Source organism: Chlorella variabilis, assembly GCF_000147415.1.
Source record: "Chlorella variabilis unplaced genomic scaffold CHLNCscaffold_28, whole genome shotgun sequence".
NCBI lineage: Eukaryota > Viridiplantae > Chlorophyta > Trebouxiophyceae > Chlorellales > Chlorellaceae > Chlorella > Chlorella variabilis.
In genome coordinates this window covers 251,138-271,484 of record NW_005435060.1, presented here as the reverse complement: position 1 = coordinate 271,484, position 20,347 = coordinate 251,138, and the positions used below count along the sequence as shown (strand labels likewise).

At 69.0% G+C, this 20,347-nt stretch overlaps 4 protein-coding genes across 4 annotated transcripts; 3 read left to right on the top strand and 1 right to left on the bottom strand.

Moving 5' to 3' along the window:
- Positions 1 to 303: 303 nt before the first annotated feature.
- Positions 304 to 5,516, bottom strand: CHLNCDRAFT_140042 (hypothetical protein; the record flags this gene model as incomplete). Its single annotated transcript, XM_005843603.1, has 11 exons — positions 304 to 1,008; positions 1,240 to 2,708; positions 2,869 to 2,948; positions 3,167 to 3,322; positions 3,573 to 3,651; positions 3,905 to 3,996; positions 4,223 to 4,346; positions 4,557 to 4,659; positions 4,871 to 4,910; positions 5,066 to 5,127; positions 5,361 to 5,516. 11 exons carry the CDS (start codon positions 5,514 to 5,516, stop codon positions 304 to 306), a joined length of 3,066 nt encoding a protein of 1,021 aa, XP_005843665.1.
- A 369-nt stretch (positions 5,517 to 5,885) lies between these two features.
- CHLNCDRAFT_37334 (hypothetical protein) lies at positions 5,886 to 8,658 on the top strand (the record flags this gene model as incomplete). Its single annotated transcript, XM_005843664.1, has 7 exons — positions 5,886 to 5,922; positions 6,163 to 6,252; positions 6,905 to 6,949; positions 7,166 to 7,306; positions 7,610 to 7,672; positions 8,180 to 8,303; positions 8,561 to 8,658. Exons 1-7 carry the CDS (start codon positions 5,920 to 5,922, stop codon positions 8,656 to 8,658), a joined length of 564 nt encoding a protein of 187 aa, XP_005843726.1. The 5' UTR covers positions 5,886 to 5,919.
- A 431-nt stretch (positions 8,659 to 9,089) lies between these two features.
- CHLNCDRAFT_140040 (hypothetical protein) lies at positions 9,090 to 11,091 on the top strand (the record flags this gene model as incomplete). The annotated part of the gene is made up of 6 exons (XM_005843663.1): positions 9,090 to 9,121; positions 9,305 to 9,751; positions 9,929 to 9,989; positions 10,126 to 10,213; positions 10,399 to 10,753; positions 10,932 to 11,091. 6 exons carry the CDS (start codon positions 9,090 to 9,092, stop codon positions 11,089 to 11,091), a joined length of 1,143 nt encoding a protein of 380 aa, XP_005843725.1.
- A 4,944-nt stretch (positions 11,092 to 16,035) lies between these two features.
- On the top strand, positions 16,036 to 18,178 carry CHLNCDRAFT_140037 (hypothetical protein; the record flags this gene model as incomplete). Its single annotated transcript, XM_005843662.1, has 8 exons — positions 16,036 to 16,122; positions 16,262 to 16,324; positions 16,442 to 16,503; positions 16,680 to 16,760; positions 16,949 to 17,050; positions 17,166 to 17,313; positions 17,525 to 17,710; positions 17,972 to 18,178. 8 exons carry the CDS (start codon positions 16,036 to 16,038, stop codon positions 18,176 to 18,178), a joined length of 936 nt encoding a protein of 311 aa, XP_005843724.1.
- Positions 18,179 to 20,347: the final 2,169 nt, after the last annotated feature.

The following is a 20,347-nucleotide window of genomic DNA, read 5'->3' as shown; positions in this document are numbered from 1 at the left end:
CAAACTTACTCGCCCCAAGCATTTCTTCCTTCCCTTTTGTTCTCTTTCCCTGTCCTTTCCCTGTCCCCAATAAGCAACAAACCATGCGGTCTCTGGTGGCCCCAGCCTGTCCCCACCGCGCCCTGATCAGCTGGGCCTCATATTAACCAAAGCCTCTGCACCTGCCCTTGCTCCTGCCCATCACAGCCTGGAGGGCGCACTGCAATGCAACATGTGCGAAATGCAACCTAAAGAGGGTGCCTTACACTGTGGGCAGCTCAGGGCAGGCTCGGGGCAGGTTCAGGGCATCGGTCAGGGTGGCGCTCAGGGCACAAAGGGATTGTCTGTGCGCAGCCCCGCCCCAGCGGTGTGGGAGGGCGGGGCGTGCCCCTGCCAGGGCGGCGGCGGCGGCTGGTCGGGCAGCGGCCCGCTGCGCCCTGCTGCGCCTGCCGTGCCTGCTGCGCTGGCGCTGCCACCGAAGGTGCCCATCCACGCCCACCAGTCGGCTGCAGTGGTGGAAGAGAGCAGGGGCTCGCCTGCTGTGCTGGCGCCGTTGCCGCTGCCACCCGCCACAGCCGGCTGTGGCGGCGGCACCGGCAGCGGCAGGCGGGGCAGCGGCCCCGGCGCCGCCGCCATCTGCATCTGCTGCATGCTGCCGCCGCCGCCGAGGCCACCGCCGCCCCCCCCGCCAAACAGCAGCGCACGCAGGCCGGCGGCCTGCTGCTGCTGCTGTCCCGCCGCCATTGCTGCCGCCGTGACCGGCGGCAGCTGCTGCTGCAGCTGCGAAGGAGGCTGATGTGCCACCAGAGCATGCTGCCGAGGGCTTCCAAACAGGCTGAAAAACTCAGCTGGCAGCCTGACAGCCTCCGCAGGCTGCGGGCCAGGCGGCGGAGGCGGCTGCAGCTGTTGCACAGCCGCCGCCGCCGCCGCGGGCTGCTGCTGGCGAAGCGCGGCAGCCAGGGCGGACGGCAGCGGCGGCGGCGGCGAGGCCCGACGGTCGCCATCTGGGAGCACGCTGCCGGCGACATCCTGCATGGAGGGAGGCACGAGGGAGGCACACGTGTGTGTGTGTGTGTGGTTTGTGCGTGTGTGTGCGTGTGTGTCGTGTGTGGGTGTTTGCGGCACGCGAGAAGAGCACATGCCACTTGGCCGGTACGAGAGAGGCGACAGGCGCGCCTCATTCACCCATGCTCACCCAGCCAAGGCAATCCCAGCATGGCCACGCCATGCATGCGCATCGCCACTCGGCCCCCCACCCACCTGTGCAGTCTGTTCGGCATCAGCCATCTCAGCATCCTCCCCCGGCCCCGGCCCTGCTGCCACTGGCGCCGCAGGTGCCGCACCGGCCGGCGGTGGCGCAACTGTGCCGTTGAGCTGCTGCGGCGCCTGCTGTGGCCGCTGCGGCTGCTGCCGCTGCTGCTGCTCCGGGCGCACTGCTGCCGCCTGCGCCTGCTGCCCCAGCGGCGGCTGCCTCCCTGGCAGCACTGGCAGCGGCGGCAGCGGCGCCGCAGGCTTGCTGGCGGATGGCGGCGGCGGCGCATACAGGATCACTTCCTCCTCCTCCTCATCCTGCTCCACATACTCCATCGCTGCCTCCGCTGCTAGCGGCGCTGGCTGAGCTGCTGCTGCTGGGGCTGCTGCTGCTGCCCCTGCAGCTGCCGCCGCCGGTTCCAGCTCCATCCCCCCAGTCCCTGCTTCAGGCACGGGATGCAGAAGGGCCGCGTGCGCCGCTGGCGGCGCGGCCAGCGAGGCGGGCCGTCCTGGCGGCGCTCGCTGGGGCTGCTGCTCTGCCTGCTGCGGCTGCTGCTGCTCAGCCTGCTGCTGCTCCTGCGCAGCAGCAGCCTCCTGCTCCTCCTGCTCCTGCAGCGCCGCCTGCACAAAGGCTGCCTGCGCGTCCGCCAGCCCCCGGGGCCCCGCCTGGCGCGAGCCGCCGACCAGCACGCGTGCAATCCTGGCAGCATCCGCCAACATGTACCGCAGCCGCGCAGCGATGACTGCAGGGGACTCTGGGTCGACGGCAGGCCCTTCTGCCGCTGCTCCGGGGCCGGTCGCTGACGTGGCGGCGGGGCTGACGTGGCGAAAGCCTGCCAGCTGGGCGCCCTCGGGCAGTACAACCTCGCCCGGCGACCGTACCGCCTCGCTCCCTCCAGCCTCTGCTGCCGCTGCCGCCGCCGCCTGCACCTGCCGCAGCGCTACAACAAGCTGCGCCGCCGCCTGCCACAGCTGCTGCCTGGCGGCGGTGAGCTCTGCAGGCTCCTGCTGCTGCTGGCGGTCCCCCCGGGCCGGCTGCTGCGGCGGCGGCGGCGGCAGCACCACGGGCGCCCCCGCCGCCGCCAGCCAGCGCAGCACCACGCGCAGCGGCGGCAGCAGCAGCAGGCCCGCCGCCGAGCCCAGCACGGCTTGCGGGGGGTTGGCGGCGGCCACGGCCGCAGCAGCCGCGGCTGCCAGCCTGGCCACCAGGCTGAACACGAGTTGCAGGGCCAGGCCGCGCACCCGCTGCTGCTGCGCCACCGCAGCAAAGTTCGCCGCCGCCGCGGGGCCCGCCGCCGCCCCGGCCGCCGAGCCCGCTGACCGCGGCTGGCAGCCACCGGCGGCAGCCGCCGAGGCGTGCACCGCGTAGAGGGCGGCGGCGGCCAGCTGCAGGAGCGGTGGGGGCTGGTCGCCGCGTGCCGCCGCCGCGGCCGCCTTGCGGCCCTGCTGGCGCAGCCGCAGCAGCTGGTCATCCAGGTCTGCGGCAGCCAGACGGAGCAGGTGGAAAGTAAAAGGAGCAGGAGGAAAGGACACAAACAGGCTGGGCGAGCAGGGAAGGGAGGAAGCAGGCTGCAAAAACGGGAGGAGCATGGGCGCGTGCTGTGCATGGCGTGCGTGCTGCGCACGCTGCGTGCTCACCCGCCAGGCTGGCGCCCAGCTGCAGCGGGAAGGCGTCCAGCTCCGAGCGCGTCATCACCATGCCCAGCAGCCAGGTGGATCTGCCGGCAGTAGGGGGAGGTGGGGGTGGGGTGTAGGTGCGATGGCGGCGGTGCGTGTAGGTGGAGGGACAACGGATGGAGTGCCTGGCAATCCCAACCCAACTCACCAAAAAAAAAAACATGCACACACGCACACAACCATACACTCAACCACCACCATCCCACACGCGCGTGCACTCACACCACCACCACCGCCACCCACACACACACCAGCCCACCTGAGCCGGAACTCCTTCGCCGCCTGGCTAGCCGGGCGCATGCCGCCGCCGCCGCCGCCGGGCGCCGCCAGCCGCTGGCAGGCCAGGCGCGCCTGCTCAAAGTGCGTCACCAGGTTCTCTCTTGCCACGGGGAAGGGGCAGCGTGCGGCCAGGGCCCTGCAGGCACCAGGTCCCACTCTAGAAATGACTGCGGCCGCAGGGGCTGCAGCAGGCTGGCGGCGCCGCGCCACCGGCGCGCCGCACGCGCGCTGCGGCAGGTGCGGACGCAGCCGGGGCAAGCGCGCAGCATCTGCGCTGCGCTGGTGGCGGGGGCCCCACACGTGTACCGCAGCAGATGCGGACGCAGCTGTGGCTGCAATATAAAGGAAAAATACAAAGAAAAACTGTGGTGTGATCTGAGGCCCACCTGCAGTAGCAGTAGGTGGCCAGCAGGTCGTCTCCCTGGTAGGACGCCAGCACAGCCAGCTGGTTGTACGCGTTGCCGCCTGCAGAGCAGGGGTCGGGATGGCAGGGGGCATGGGAGGGTGGCGGGAGGGAAGGGGAGGCGCAGGCACGGGCCAGGGGGTAGCGAGGAGGGCCGCAGAAGGCGCAGTGCGTGGTGCATGGCGTGGGGGCGGGCGGGAAAGGTGCGAAGGGAGGCCGGCGGCAGCACGGCGGGCTGGCCGCCTGGCCGGACGAAGCGCAGCTGCCGGGGCAGAGCAACAGGGGCGGAGCGGCAGGACAGGCGCCGTGCCCCACCTTCAGGAAAGGCGCGGGTGGCGAGGATGTAGAAGTGGCGGCATGCGGCCCAGTCGCGATCGGCCGCAGGCGCCGTGCTCATCACTCCGTACCTGCAACGGCGGCGGAGCGGGGGGTGGTGGCCTGAGCGGGTGGCGGGCAGGGATGGGAGCTTATGGCGCCCGGCAAGCCCCAGGTTGGGAGCGCAGCCGGGGGAGCGAGGCAGGCGCCAGCCTGGCCTGCATGTGCCACGCCTCTGTCGTCGCCTGCCGTACCCCAGACCGCCCCGGCCCAGCCAGCAGGCCAGCTGCAGCAAGCAATCCACACACGCACGCGCACCTGGTGAGGTCTCCCAGGCAGACCAGGCAGCGGTGCACCGAGGGGCGGCAGTCGGCTGGCGCGGGCCCCGCCGCCACCTGCGGCATCTCCCGGCCCAGGGCCTGCAGCTGCTGCGCGGCCAGGGCTGCGGGGAGGGGGCAGCAGGATGGCGCGGCCAGGCCGCGGGCGTGTGGGCTGGGGGTGGGAAACGGAGTGGGGCCGCCGTGTGGAGGCGGTGATGCAGGGGGTGCTTGGGTAGCGGCGCATGTGGGGGCAATCTCTGGACCACGCCAGCGCCTGCCGCCGACGCGGGTCCGTCCCACACGCCCCCCGGCCACCCGTGTGGCACGCTGACCTGGCGGGAAGCCGGCGGGGCCGTACCGCTGCTGCAGGGCGGCTGCCAGGTGTAGGTAGAAAGCCTGGGCGTCCTGCAGGAAGGCCTGGAACGCCAGCTCGGTCTGCGGGACGGCAGGGGAAGAAAGCAGCAAGCAGCACGAGCACACACAGTTCGGAGGCTGGCAGGCAGGCAGGACAACACCAGCACAGCGCAGCGCAGCACCCGCGCTGCATCTCTCGCTGGTGCCGCCATCGAGCAGCCATCTGCAGCGCCAGCACAACCGAAACGGCCCCTGGGAGAGGCCGCAGCCTCCAGCGACAGCAGCGCCCCACCTTGGCCCTAAGCTCCCCCTCCGCCTGCTTGATCCGCTTCCTGCGTGGCGCCAGCCGGCCAGGCAGGCATCCGCTCAGCTCCAGCCAGGAGGCAAGGCAGCAGCGGCGGCACACTTAGCTTGCTGGTCATCCCCGGCAGAGCAACGGGCGCTCTTGTGCAAGGCAGCGCTGCTCTGTGCTCCAGCTGCCCCACACCTGAACTCCTCGATGGGCCGGTAGAAGACACACTTCCACAGCAGCCGCTCCACATCGTGCTTCTGCAGGTGGGTGGCACATGCGGGCAGGCTGATCGCAGCGCATGAGGAAAGCACACGCAGCGGCGGCAGCACATGGCAACGTGGAGGCGGCAGCGGCATTCGACCGGGGCAGCGGCGGGCCGGCGGGGAGCTGCAGCGTGTGCTCGGGGCGTCGCGCGCTGGCAGGCGCCTCGCGCGCCGCATGGACAGCCCACACATCGATTGAGGTGGGCGAGCAAGGCCTGGGTGCCCACCTGTGAGAGGCGGTAGTCTGCCAGCAAGGCGGACTCGCACTCTGCACGCAGCTCGGCGCGCTGCTGGCGCATGAGGGGATCGAAGATGGTGCGTGCCTGGGACTCCTGCCGGATGGATCGATCCAGCTTGGCGCAGGCCCTGAGGTGGGCGGCCATGGCGACAGAGGGACGCGGCGTGGCTGGCTGGCGGCGTGCAGTGGCTGGCGGCAGCGGTCGGCAGGCAGCGGAGTCGGCCCGCGGCGGGCAGCAGTGGCGCTGCCGTTAGATGCGAGGCGTGCAGGGGATGCGGCTGGCGGCGGGAGGACACTGGGGGTTCAAGTTGGCCGGCAAGAGGCGATCAGGGGACCCGAGGCCTTTGTGCCGGCGAGCGGCCTCCGGACGTCCCGACAAGTATACGGATAGAGATGTAGGTCGAGGAACGCCATACAATGGGCGCAACTCGCGGCGAGCACTCCCCACCAGGGACATTGCGCGCTCTGCCGGGAGCACATGGCGCCCGCCTGCGCCCGCCTCTGTCCTTTGGACGCGCTCCCGGGTGTTGAGGGAGGCACAGGCCATCATGGTGAGCCCCGCAGCTCGCTGTGGCGCCATGCCGCTCCCGCAGCAGGGCAGGGGCAGACGGCGGCGGGGCTCGGGCCGGCCCCGGCAGCGCCAGGGAGGGCACCGCAGCGGCCTGGAGGCCTCCCACGCTCGACGCAGCCCATGCCAGCCGAGCGATGCCCCCTCGCCTACATGCGGGCCGCCCTGGGGCCGGCCTAGCGCATCAGCAGCCAGCTGATTGTCTTCCATGCATTCCCTGCAGGGCATCGACCTCATTGCCGGTGGCCGCAACAAGCGGGTCCACAGGACCGCGCCCAAGAGCGAGAATCCCTATGTCAAGCTGCTGGTGAAGGTGAGGCTGCGTCGAGGGATGCTGGAGAGTCAGCGCAGCCGCCCGGAGCCACCATTGGGCAGTGCACGGGAAGCAAACAGGGCAGGGGGCAGCCAGGCCAGCAGCAGGAGATGGAATGGAGCCGTGCAAAGGGCTTGGAGCGTAATTGGCAGCATGGGGCACCAGCAGCGGGGCTGCCTGCAGCCGCGACTCGAGGCGGGAGCGGCAGCAGCGGCGGCGGCGGCGGGGCACGTGTATGTGGCAGGCCACAGCAGCACAGGGCATGCGGGTGGGAAGGATTTCAACTATTCAGCAACTGCAGCTGCCAGCATCAGCTGGAAGCCTGCCGAGGCTCGCAGCGCTGTTGAGCCGCTCGCAAGCGGCAGGCAGCAGCGCAGCCGGCGCATCCGCATGCGGCATAGCCTGGCCTGCAGCTGCAGTCAGCGCGCCTGCTGCACACAGCGCGGCAAGCAGTAGCACCGGCGCGGCATGTGGCCACCGCAGCCCGCACAGAGAGCATTACTTATGCTGCAGCGGGTGGCCGCAGCGCTCGGCAGGCAGCCCGCTGCCACTGGTTGCTGGCCCGACATGCGGGAAGGGTTGCCACGTCTGCTTGCTGGCCTGGCCGCTGCCAACTGCCGAATCACTGCCGCCTCCCCGCTCTGTACCGCAGCTGTACCGCTTCCTGGTGCGCCGCACCGAGAGCGACTTCAACAAGGTGCGCCCCCGGGGTGGATAGCGCGCACTTCGGCCAGGGGGCCTTTCAGCCGCCAGGGGCTGGCAGCGGGGCGCGGCCACACCTGGCGCGTCCCCACCGCGCGGGCAGCGCCGTCGCCGAACCCCAGCAGCCTCCTTCTAAGCCCGCGCCAGCACCGATCTGAACCGATCTTCACCCACCCTCTCTCCCGCCCCGCCCCACCCTCCCGCGCCCCAGGTGGTGCTCAAGCGCCTCTTCATGTCCAAGACCAACCGCCCCCCGCTATCCCTGTCCAAGCTGGTCAAGTTCATGGAGGGCAAGGAGGGCAAGCTGGCGGTGCTGGTGGGCACCATCACAGACGACACCCGCCTGTTCGAGGTGCGGCGCTGCGTGGGGGTGTGTGAGTGTGGGTGGGTGCACGGGTGTGGGTGTGGGTGGGTGCATGGGTGTGGGTGTGGGTGGGTGCATGGGCGTGGGTGGGGGTGGGTGCATGGGCGTGGGTGTGGGTGCGGGTGTGTGCGGGCTCGTGCTGGTGGTGGTGCACGCTGTGTGCGGGCTTGGTGGTTGGTGTTCCGTATATGGGCGTGTGCCTGTCTCGCGCTTGTTTTGGGGTGGCGGCTTGGGCGCGTGTGCGGGGCGCTGAAGCTACGGGCTGGCTGGGGCTGGCCTGGCCTTGCGCAGGTGCCCAAGCTGCGCGTGTGCGCGCTGCGCGTCACCGAGACCGCCCGCGCCCGCATCCTCAAGGTGTGTGGCAGGCTGCTCTGCTGGCGGTTTTGCCTGGCTTGTCTGGCTCGGCCGGTTCGCTGCTGGCGGGCTGGGAAGCAGGGGCTGGATTTGAGGGGGCTGGCTGGGGAGCCGGCTGGCGCTTCTGCGGGCCCTGCTGAGGCTGTGCTGGCGGAGGTCGGCGGCGGAGCGGCAGCCTCGCAGCACGGCGCAGCCCTGTGGTGTGGCCGTGAAAGAAAGAGCAGCCGTGAAAGAAAGAGCAGCCGGCCAGCTGTGGGCTGGGGGAGGCGCAGGCGGGCGAGCGTCGCGAGTGTGGCAGTGCCAGCGGGGCGGCACGCGTCAGGCCGGAGGCAGTCGCAGCTGCATTGTGCAAAACGTCAGCGCCAGCTCCCTCGCGTAGTCAGGCGGCAGCGCAGCCGGCTGGTGCCAGGCGGGCTGCCACCTCCCCTTGGCTCCTCGACTCCTCAAGTCCTCCAACCTCCCACCCGCCGCTTCCCCTCCTTTCCTTTCCTCCTTTCTTCCCCGCAGGCTGGCGGCGAGATCATCACCTTTGACCAGCTGGCGCTGATTGCGCCCACCGGCAGCAACACCGTGCTGCTGCGCGGCCCCAAGAACAGCCGCGAGGCGGTCAAGCACTTTGGCCCCGCGCCAGGTGCGCATAGCGGGCTGCTGCAAGTCCTGCTGGTCCTGCTGGTCCTGCTGCCGCTGGTCCTGCTGGTCCTACCTGCCTGCAGCGTGCGTGGGACCGCGCAGGAGCCTGCACCCCGCCCGCGCCGCGCTGTTTGGTTGGCTGCCCGGCGGCGTCGACCGCGGGCTGGGACGCAGCTGTTCGGGCCGCTGCATTGTCTGCAGCACGTGCCACCTGGCCCACTGCTGAAATGCACACATGTTGCCTGGCCCCCGCTGCAGGCGTGCCCGGCTCCACCGCCAAGCCGTATGTGCGGGCCAAGGGCCGCAAGTTCGAGCGCGCTCGCGGCCGCCGGAAGAGCCGCGGCTACAAGGCGTAAGCCGGCGGCAGCTGGCCGGCTCGCTGAGCTGGCAGGCCTGCCAGCTCAGCAGGGGAGGCCGCTCCGGCCCCCGCGGCGGCCGCCTCCTCGCGCAGGAGCCCCATGGCGGCGGCAGATGCGGCGCCGCGTGGCTGCAAGGCGCAGCCAGCGCGGCGCACCTACAGCTGCCACCCGCCCAGCGCCGCGCGCCTGCCGCATGGCGACCGCTTTTCCTCGCTCTCTGCTGTCGGTGCGGTGGTGCGTGTAACGCTGGGATATCAAATAACAAGCTGTGATGGCAGAGACATGGCAGAGAGAGCAGGGTGTTTATACTATGGAGTGCTCAGCTGACGTGGCCCAGGTGTCAGTGAGCGGTGGACAGCCTTGCACGTTTCGACCTATTGAGCGATTCTTTATCAGCTAATGCATGTCTGACCCGCACAAGATAGCATATGAGGACCACGAGCTCCTTTGCCGAGACGAGGTGCAGCGACACGCTTGGAAAAGGCAAGCGGCGGCGCGACAGCATCATGGGATTTCGATCGAGCCTAAAGGACTGCATCCTGCATCCACCGACGCGACCTGCCGCCGCCACCCGCCGCCGCCGCCGCTCTCACTGCCGCCGCCGCTCACCGCTCACGTGCCGCCACTCACCTGCCGGCCGCAGGCAGCAGGTGGAGCTGGCACAGCGCGTGAGCCAGCAGGACGACGCAGCCTGGTTGCAGGAGCTGCAGCAAGGCGGCGGCGGCGGCGGCCCTTTGGCGGCAGGAAAACCTGGCCTGAAGCTGGTGGCTGGCCTGGACATTAGCTTCTTCCCGGCTACCGAAGGCGGCGGCAGCAGCAGCGGCAGCGCCAGCGGCTGCGCAGATGGCCCGAGCGCAGCTGCAGCCGGACGCGCGTGCATAAGCGGCAGCGGCAGCGATTCCAAAGGCCCAGCCTGCCAGGCGGGCTCAGCAGCCGCATCGAGCGCCGCTCTCACCGCTGCCGCGCCAGCAGGCGACCGTGCGGTGGCGGCGCTGGCGGTGCTGGGCTACCCAGACCTGCAGCTGCTCCACCTGGAAGTGATGGAGCTGCGCCTGGCGGTACCATACCAGCCAGGACTGCTGGGATTCCGGTGAGCGGACACGAGTGGGTGTGTCTGTGTTTAGGTGTGGCTGCCGGTGCATGTGTTTGTGTGCGTGTGAGCCGCCGGAGGAGGGTCCTCCCCGGCTGCCTGCCTGCCGCTGGCAGGCGGCACCTGCCCTCGACTGCCCTCGGCGTGTGCCCGCCGCTGCCTGCCTGGGCCGTATAGGGAGGTGCCCGCATACCTGGAGCTGCTGCGGCGGGCCGCCGCCAGAGGGGTGCGCCCTCAGGTGAGGCCCCAGGCCTGCCGTTCAGCAGGAGCCTCCCTCCCGGGGTCTGACCGCACCCTGCCTGCAAGGGCGCTCTGCCCACGATGCCGTACCACCCCTGATGAGATGCCTGCCTGTCTGCCCACCTGCCCCGCAGCTGCTCCTGGTGGACGGCTTTGGCGTGCTGCACCCGCGGCGCTGCGGCAGCGCCAGCCACCTGGGCGTGCTCTCAGGCCTGCCCACGGGTGCGTGCCGCCCCCAGCCCGCTGCCTGGCGCTGCGGGCAGGCAGGCGGGCCGCTGCTGCTGCTGTAGCCATCCTGCTGCTGGTCCCTGCTCTGCATCACCCCTTCGTGAGACGACTGCAGGCCGACTCCTGCCGCCGTCGCCGTAGCCATCTCAATGCCGCCTTCTCCCCTTTGCTACCTGCAGTGGGCGTGGCCAAGCACCTGTTGCGGGTGGAGGGCCTGCTGCCGGAGAGGGCGGTGCGAGCGGCGGTGGCCGCATCAGGAGCAGCAGGCGAGCCGGGGGCAGCGGCAGCGGGCGCAGCGTACGATGCTTGCGAGCCGGATGCGGCAGCTGGGGAGCCGCAGCAGCTGGCAGGGGATTCCGATTCAAGAGGGAGCCGCGCCAGCAGCTGGCTGCCGCTAGCGGGCGCGGGGGGCGAGGTGCTGGGCGCCGCAGTATGTGCCGCGGGCGGCAGCAGCAGGCCCATCTACGTGTCTGTGGGGCACCGCATCAGCCTGCCCACTGCAGTGGAGGTGGTGAGGCGGTGCTGCCGCCACAGGTGGGTGCTGCCCACCGCAGGCAAGGGAATTGGCGCCTGCCTGCTGCTGCCCTGCCCAGCCCTGTCGCTGCCAGGCCCTGCCCTCCGCCTGTGCACTGCTGTGAGCGGCCAGCGGCCATCCACCAGCCTCCGGCCGACGCCCTCACTCGCGGTCCCAAGGTGTACTGCTTGAGCGCAGGGTGCCGGAGCCCATCCGCCAGGCCGACCAGCATTCTCGAGCCGAGGTGCAGCGCAGGCTGCAGCAGGCAGAGCCGCAGCAGCAGGCAGAGCCGCAGCAGCCGCCGGCGGCTGCCGCGGCGGCAGGCGTTAGCGGCAGGACGGGCCACACTGCCGCCTGAGGTGCAGTCGGCCTGCCGCAGGCCGGTGCCTGCTCGCCTCCTCCTTGTCACAGGTGCAGCCTTGTCACTATCTTGACTGCCAATGGCGACCTCTGGGGGGCGCTTGTTACCCTGCGGAGCCATCTTCCTCCGGCATAAGGCGTTGCTGCGTTGCGTCTCTTTGTGTTTCATTACAGCATGCATGATGATGCTGGCTGGCGGGCGTCAGGCAGGACACAACAGTGGTGATAATTTGAAGTAATAGAATGCCACGCTAACTTTCAAACCAGCCACTAGACCCAGCCGTACCCTTGCCCCTAGCCGTACCCCTGCCCCCTGAACCCTACCCCTGCCCCTACCCCCGTGCCTGCTCGGCTTCCCTCAGCTCGTGCCTCGCCGCCAGGCGGAGTATCCGCTCGCGGCGCTGCTCCAGCGGCGGGTGGGTCTGCATGAGCTGAAGCAGGATGGCCTCCCGGTCGGCGGGCGGCAAACCCCACAGCCACAACTGCTCGGTCTCAGGGCAGGATGTGTGCCGGAGCAGCAGCGCGTCGGCTTCGCTGGCCCTCCCGACCCGGCGCATGACGCCCGCCAGCTTCAGGATGGCTGCCGCCAGCCTCCTCAGGTCTGCTTCGGTTGCGGGATCCGCATCGGACAGGAGGGTCAGCTGGAGGCGCCCAACCTTCAGCTCCCGCTTCGGCCGCCAGCCCAGCACGCGTGCAACGTCTGCCCAGCGCTCTGCTGGCACCCCCGCACGCGCCAGCGCGGCGCAGGCGATGGCGTCGGCTTCCCACTCATGTTGCCTGCACAGCACGGCGAATGCAACAGCACGGGTGAGAACGCCGCGCGGCCACGCCGCGCGGATTGTGTCTGCATGCGTGCGGACGTGGTTTGGGTTGGCGATCAGCGGCGGGCTCACAAGAAAACAACGCAACAGCGGCTCACCAGCGCAGGCAGCGTGTTTCCTGCGCCAATTGCAGCCGTACAGCAGTATCGGATGCTATCACAGCCGCACGCATCCGGTCCGGGCTGGGCTCCCGCCGGGCTGCGCCAGCAGCCGCTGATGCAATGTGCTGCAGCCGGACTGCCGTCTGTCGCCATCTGGACAGATAGTCCTCGCCCTGCAGCCAACACGCGTGGGATGGGGCTTGCTGGGCAGGCGGCCTGCGGCAGCTGCACATACTGCAGCTCCCCACCCGCCCAGTGCCGCTGGCATGCCCTGTGCCGCATGCCACACCGCAAGCCACACACCTGATGCAGAGCCATTCGATGCGCCAGCTCATGCGACAACATGAAGAGCAAAGCAGACTGGGGGTCCTCTCTAGAGCGGCTCCAGCACGCCTGCACAGCCCCCGTGCTCAGCACGATGACGTGGCCAGCAGTTGCACACATGAACTCGTTGGAGGGGATCATCTCCAAGTGCCATCCGCTGCCCTGCAGGCAGGTAGGCAGGCAGGTGGCCCCAGCCAGCTGAGCATGGGGGAGAGGGGGAGCAGGGATCGGCCTTGGCGGCAGGTCATCGCAAGCCGCTGCGGCGCCTGCACTCGGCGGCGGGTAGGTTCAGAAGTGGGCCAACTGACCAAAGCGTGTCTCCCGAAGCCAGTGTCGGTGATAATCGCTCCTGTTGCAGCCACCGCTCGGGAGATGCCCTCTTGCACCCCAAGCCGCTGCTCCTCGCTGAGCGCAGCCACAGCCTCGGGGCACCACCTGACCACCACCCTGCCCGCCTCTGGAATGGGGATGGCGCTGCCCGCAGGCCACTGCAGCAGAACACACAGCATCAGGGTGAGTGCCAGAGTTGGGAGACAGTTGAGAATGGCGCAGGCGCACCTGCTCCTTGAGATGCCCTGCCATCTTAGGATCCATGTATTGAGCGAGCCCGTCGCCAGTGATGGGCACTTGCTGCATCAGCCAGGGCGCCACCCAGCCCGTTGCAAGCGGCCGCCGCCGCCAACCCTCAGCACCGAAGGGCACTGTCTCCTGGCATGTCACGCCCACTGCCGCCGCCCCGATCCCGGCTGCCAGGGACGCCTTGAACAGCCTCGTCGCCTGCCTCATCGCGTGCTGCTTGCAGAACGGCGGCAAAGGCAGGCCTGCGGGAGCGGCAGTGGCGGCAAGCACGAGGCAGTGGGTTGCACGAGGGAATGCACACGGCGCAAGACGATCCGATCCGTTACTCAATGCTTATCAACGCAGCACACCAGAAATCGGGTGATGGACAGAATAGCCTTGCATAGGAGGAGAAGAGGCTCCGAGCCCGATGTCCACGACGCCAGAAACACGTTCGGGGTGATCAATACCGTTCCGCAATGTACTGAGATTAGAATGAACGGACGAGCAGTATTAAAAACGCCCAGAAAAGGAAATGAGGTCAGTAGCTGCTGGGCCCTGCTACGCCAGCGGTGCACCCCAAATCGAACTTATTAGTAATAAAGTGAGCACAGATGATGGACGAGTCCAAACACCTGAGTAGCCAGCGCCCGTGGCGGCCCGGTCGCGCCTGCGCCTCCGCTACCCCACGGCTCAGCGGCTGTCTCTTGTTCCGGGGCAGCGGTTATCTGGGCCAGATTGTCGTTGAAGGTTATGCCAGCAAGGGGTGGAAGGATCCGCCCAGGCCTCCAGCTGGCCCCAATGTGCCGCCGCCACAGTCGCCGCCGCCGCCTTGCGGCGCCCTGTGTCACCCCAGAATCGCTGCCTGCCCTGCTTCTTCAGCCCCTTACATCCTGACGGTCAGCATACGTCTTCAAGCTTGCAAACTAACGAGCCGCCGACGTGATCGAGCCGCCTGCCCTACCGCTGCGCCCGCTCGGCTTCCCGGTCGATGTGCTGCGCCGCCAGGCGCCGTATGCGCTCCACGCGCTGCCCCACCGGCGGGTGGCTCTGCATGAGCCGCACCAGGATGGTCACTTGCTCTGCGGGCGGCGCTCCCCGCAGCCACAGCCGCTCAGTCATAGGAAAGTTGGCGAGGAGGTCCAGCTCTGGGTCAGCACCCAGCTGGCTGCCTTCGCCCTCGCCGTCTCGCTTGGCGGCGCTCGACAGCGCCTTGCTTGCCTGCCTCGTCAGCTCCCCCTTGCTGGGCCCCTCCCCGCCAGACAGGAGCTCCAGCTGGAGGGGCCCCACCCGCAACTGCAACTTTGGGCGCCACCCAGAGAGGCGCAAGCTGTCAGCCATGTGCTCCATTGGCATGCCCCTGCGCGCCAGCGCAGCGCACGCGATGGCATCCGCCTCATACTCGTGCTGCCTGCATGGGGGGGTGTTGCATCCAGGCAGTGACCTCACTCCTCGGAGGAGGGCTGCTGTGCAGCGGCCTGCGCACACGCCCCGCACCACACGCCCGCACAGATCAAGGATGCGAAACATGGAAAGGCAGGGTGGCACAGGGGTGGCCCCCAAGCTGCAGCGCTGCTCACCAGCGCAAGCGCTTCAGCTCATCCGCCAGTCGCAGCCGCACAGCTGTGTCGGCTTCCGCCACAGCCGCACTCATCCGGTCCCAGCTGGGTGCCCGCCCCTGGCACAATGCCCTCACGGTGGTGGCACCAGCTACTGATGCAACGCAGCACACACGCGCAGCCGCTTGCCTGGACAGACTCATCAGACGATCGGCCTGCGGCAGCCAACACATGTGGGATGGGAACCTCAGGATGGGGCAGGCAGGCAGCCCACTGAGGCAGGCAGCTACCCTTAAGCACAGTGCAAGTGCCACGGGCAAGTGCCATACCGCATGCAGAGCCATCCGATGGCCAATCTCGTGGGAAAGCATGGAGAAGAGCGCCGCCTGCGGGTCGTGTCTGCAGTGGCTCCAGCACGCCTGCACTGCTCCCGTGCTCAGCAGGATGAGGTGATCCGTACTTGCGCAGATGAAATCGGTGGAGGGGATCATCTCCACGTGCCATCCGCTGCCCTGCAGGCAGGCGGGCGGGCACCAAGCAGGGATCGGCTCAGGGGGAGGCTGATGAGATCTCATGAACACATGCTGCTGGTGTACACAATGGCGGCGCCGGATTGCGCAAGCTGCCGCTGTCCCATGCTAGTAGCCCTGCAGGTTCAGGATCGCTGCACCTCACCAGGATGTGGCTGCCGAAGCCAGTCTCCCTGGCGATCTCCTCCAGGGCAGCCACTGCCTGTTTGGCGGCATGCTCCACCGCATGTCGTTGGCGGGAGTGCACAGCAGCCACAGCTTGGGGGCTCCACTCGACCACCACCCTGCCCGCCGGTGGAATGGGTGTGATACGCCCCTCCGGCCACTGCAGCCATTCGCCAGATGGGCAGCGGGCTCAGTGCTGCACACGGGAATGGATGCCAGTGGGCACAGCAGCAAGATGCCCCACCTGCTCCTTCACATAGTCCTTCAGTTTGCGCAGCCTTGCAACATCGCAGCCAGAGATCTCGTCTCGCCTGATCAAGGGCGCCACCCAGCTCGTCGCCAGCGGCCTGCACCGCCGCCCGTCAGCACCAAAGGGCACAACCTCCTGGCAAACCAGGCCCACCGCTACCGTCCCCACTGCTACCGTCCCCGCGGCATTCAGTGACGACTTGATCAGGCGCCTCGCTGCCTGCCTCATCGTTCCTGGCACCAGGATGCAGGCGCAGTTGCGATTTCCAAGGGCAGGGGTGGATGGCCACGACAAAATACCTGCTGTATCAATGCGTATCACTGCAGCTCACCAGAAATCCAGCGGAGGACAGGAAAGGCGAGCACAGGGAGCAGAAGAGGAATGGCCAGATGTTCACAGAAGCCGGATGCACGGTCAGGAAGCGCCAAACTCCACAACAGTCACCTGCATCCACCTAAAACGGATGGATGGTGCAAAAAAGCCAACAGCGACGGAAAAATGGCAGGTCGCTGCTGGGCGTGCTGTGCCAGCGGTGCACCCCCACCGAACTTGCAAAACAAGATCGATGAACGAATTCAAACGCCTGAGCAGCCAGCGCCGGTGGCAGCCGAATCGCAGGCTGCATCCCGACGGCATGGCGCAGCCTGCTGTGCTGGTGACCGGGGCCAGCGGTTATCTGGGCCAGTTCGTCGTGGAATGGTATGCCGGCAAGGGGTGGAAGGTGCGCCTACGCTTCCGGCAGGGCCAGATGGCAGCATTGCCCCGCCGCCACCGCCGCTGCCGCCGCTCTGCGCAGTTCCCGCCCAGCCCGCAGCCCTTGCTTGATTGCACTGTGGATGAATCATGCGCCGCCCCTGCAGGTCGGCTGCACCTACCGCACCGGAGAGGCGCCCAAATTCGGCAGCGGCGTGCAAGTCTTTAGGGTAGATGTGCTCGCTGAGAGCTTGCCGCCTCTCTGCTGCAAGCGCCGCCGCCCTGGCAGCACGCCAGGGCCCTGCGTGCACTTGCTTAGCTGTCGTCTGTTTGGGTGTCCTTTGCAGGTGGACCTGGGGTCAGGAGAGGGCCTGCACGAGGGCTGTGATGCGCTGGGCCCGCTAGCAGCGTGAGCAGCTGCCGGCCTGCCGCCAGCAACCACGCCAGTCTCCTGGCTCTGTGGACAGCAATGGCAAACGTTTGTGGATTCTGAATTGCTGCAATGCATGCGCGTCAGGGCACCGGGGGGGCAACCCTTTTGCCCACCTCCTTCTGCCGACGTCTCCCGCCCCTGCCCGCTTGCAGGGTCATCAACTGCGCGGCGCAGGCGGCGCCCGCGGCGTGCGAGGGCGAGGGCGAGGCGGCGGCCAGGGCGGTCAACGTGCCGTCCCAGCTGCTGGGCGCTCTGCAGCGGCACGAGCAGCGGCACGGCAGGCAGGTGGCATGCCCTTCATTTCCTGCCTGCTGGTCTGCCTGGATTATCGCCTACCTAATGCCCATACGCTGCCCCCCTGCTAAGTCCTGCTAACTCAGCCCTTGCATCGCCGCCGTACCTGCCCTGTGCCTCCCCGCAGCCAGCCAGTGCTGGTACACATCAGCACAGACCATGTGTACGACGGCGGCAGCTCTTTCTACAGGGAGGACGCGGAGCTGCGGCCGGTCAACACATACGGCCGGTGTGGTGGGGTGGGGCGTGCGCCTGGTGTGCGTGGTGGCTGCCTGCTGCCACCTGCCGGTTTGGGGGCCCCAGCTTAGCCACCCCTCGCTCGCGCCTGCGGCACCCTTTCGCAGGACCAAGGCGGACGGCGAGGCTGAGGTGGCGCTGAGGTGGCGCCGCCACGTCATCCTGCGCCCATCCATCATCTTCGGCCCGCCCCCGCCCAACCCCATCCGCCGGGGGCAGTTCCTGCAGTTTGTGGACAGCTGCCTGGCGGCGCAGGTGGGCGGTACTGTGCAGTACACCACAGGACAGTACCGTGCAGCGCGATGCGTTTTGTGCCTGCAGCACAGCGCAGGCGAGCTGTTGGTTGGCAAGCGGGCCCCCTATACAGGCACTACCAGCACAGCACAGCCGGCAATCGAGCGGCCACCGCCCTGCCTCCTCACATGCCACCCTGGCACCCCCCTCCCTGCCCCCTGCCCCCAAGCAGAAGCCCTCTACTTTCTTCACAGACGAGTGGCGCACCCCCACCTACGTCAAAGACCTGGTGGCCGCCTGCGCCGCCGCGGTGGACGCGTGCGACGCGCTGCCGGCGGCGCCGCCGCACGCCCGCGTGTTCAACGTCGGCGGCCCCGCCCGCATCAACCGGCTCGACATGGCGCTGGCTGTGGCGGAGGTGGGTGGGGGCGGGTGGGTGTGGGTGGTGGTGGGCGGGGCTGGTGGGGAGGAGCGGGTTCGCCAGTGGGTGGTGTGGAGATGGGGACCAGCCCTGGGGCCCTCCCTGCGCAGCCTGGGGACATGCCTGACCTGCTGTCTTGGCCCCGCACCGCCAGCCACCTGACCCGACCCGCCTCCAGCCTTCCTCCACCACACACAAACCCCACACCAAACCCCCAACACACACGTGCTAACACCTGCCTGGCACCCCTGCCCTCAGGTGCGCGGCCACGACCCTGCCCTGGCCCTGCCCGGCTCCGCCGCCGCCGTGGCCCGCACCTGCGCCACCCCCGCCGACATTTCCATGGACACATCAGCGGTGGAGGCGGTACTGGGGGTGCGCATGACGCCCTTCACCGAAGCGCTGCGCCAGATCTTCGGGGGCGGCGGCGGCGGCTGCCAGCCGGCGCACGCGGCTGCGGGCTGAGGGGCGCAGCCCGAGCGGCGGCGTGCCAGCCCCGGGCCTCGTGGCACCCCCGGCGGTGCCACGCATACTCCCGGCAGCGCCCTGGGGCGGCTGCCTGGTGCCTGATGCCGGCCCGGGGAGATGCCTGACCCTTGCAGTCCCTGTATGCAATTACAACACAGTGCAATCACAACACCCAAAGGATGGATGGTCCCTAAGGAAAGCAAGGAGAGGAGCATGCGTTTTCAATGGCCCGAACAGCAACAGAAGAATAGGTGGAGGAGGGGCGGGGGTCATGTGGGGAGGCAGTCAACAACAGGGGAGGGTCGTAGGCAAGCAGTGTGTCTGTCTTGTGGCGCGGCGTGGCGTGGGGAGCAGAGGAAGGTGCAACGGTGTGCCAGGCGATCGGTCACTGTCGGCCGCACCCACCACCAGCCAGCTGGGCAGCGGGTGGCTGCTGTGGGTGGGGTGGGGATGGAGGGTGGGCGTGCGGGTGGGTCCATCCGTCAAAAAGCGGCTGAGCGGGTGCCGCCCGCAATAAGGGCGCAAGTGGCGGTCGTTGTAGTACATAGTGCAGCGGTACAGCTGCGGTACAGCTGCTTATACAGCTGCGGTACAACGGCGGGTACAGGCTGAAGGTACACTGATCCCAACTTCAGCACCAGAGTGCAGGCTGGTGGCGCGGGCAGTGGGTGCGAGGGAGCGCGCCGAGCCAGCGCCGCGCTAGCTGCAGCAGCCAGCCGCGGCTCACTTCTTGGCGGCCTGAGGGGAACAGGGAAGTCGAGCAGAGGTGCGTGTGTGTGTGCCGTGGTGCATGCCAGTGAAAAAGGTGCAGCCACGGGCGGGGCAGCAGCCCACAGCAACAGCCGGCGCCACGCCAAACACCCAAGCCGCGCTGCCACCCCAAGCCCGCCAGCAGGGGCAGCAGCGCCGCCCTCACAGCATCAGCCGCCAGCGCGCCGCCAGCCCAGCGCCAGCGGCACCACAGCACGGCAGCGCCACAGCCCCAGCAGCCCCGGCAGCAGCTCTAGCCCAGAGCAGCAGCTCCAGCCCAGCAGCAGCAGCTCCACACCTTGGCCTTAGGGGCGGCCTTCTTCTTGGTTGCCGCCGTCTTCTTGACGCCCGTCTTCTTGGCTGCCGGCTTCTTGGCTGCCTGCATCCCAACGCAGAGGGCCGGAGGGTGCGGTGCACGATGAAACAGGCCCGCAGCAGCCCCAGAGGGGGCGCGAGCTAGCGGCGGCAGCGGGGCCAGGGAGCGGCGGGGTCGGGCGCGCGGCGCGTGCAGGCGGCAGGCGGCAGGTGGCGGGTGACCTTGGGCTTGGCAGCGGCAGCCTTCTTGGGCGTCGCCTTCTTCTTCGCGCCTGCCGCCTTCTTGGCGGCGGGCTGCGGGGTGCAGCAGGGAGCAAACATCAAGGATGGGATCAGGCCGAGGGGAGGCGTGGGGTGGGCATAGAAGTGTAGGTTGCCGGCATGGCCTGGGCACGGCTCCAAGGCAGGCCAGAGCCCAGCCCCGGCAGGCTGGGAAGGAGGCTGCGCCGCTGGGAAGCATGCTGGCCACGGCACCCCGAGCAGCAGCGGCGCGGGAGAGCTGGCACGCACCTTCTTGGCGGCGGGCTCCTTCTTCTGCACAAGGCGGGGAGGAGGGGCGGTGCAGCGGCGGGTGAGCCCAAGGCGGCGCTCGATGGAAAGGCAACGCGGGCAGGCAGGGCAGGCAGAGGCAGGAGGCAGGGGCACAGGAAACAAGGCTGCTCCCAGCGTTGAGGGCGGAGCAGCAGCAGCAGCGCCGGGCCCCTGGTCTGTTCCGGCGGAGCGGGGTCGCACGCCCAAGCTGCTGCGCTGCCACCGCCACCGCAGCCGCCGCACCTCGGCGGCGGGCTTCTTCGCCTTTGGCTTTTTGGGCTTCTTCTCCTTCTTCAGACCCTCGCCCTGCAGGGAGGGAGGGACGGGCGTGCAAAGGGAGTGGGAGGCAGGCCAAGAAGCGCAGGGGGGAGGCGGGGAAGCCAGGGAGCGAGGCGGACAAGCGGGCCACGCCAAACCCCAACAAATCCCCACCCGCGGGGGCAGCGCCGGCCGGGCAGGGCTCCGGAAGCAGGTGTGGGCCCGGCAGCAGAGAGCAGCAGCAGCGGGGCAGCAGCAGGGCGAGCGGCGGGGCTGAGCGAGACGGGGGGCAAGGGCAGGCGGGGCGATCGA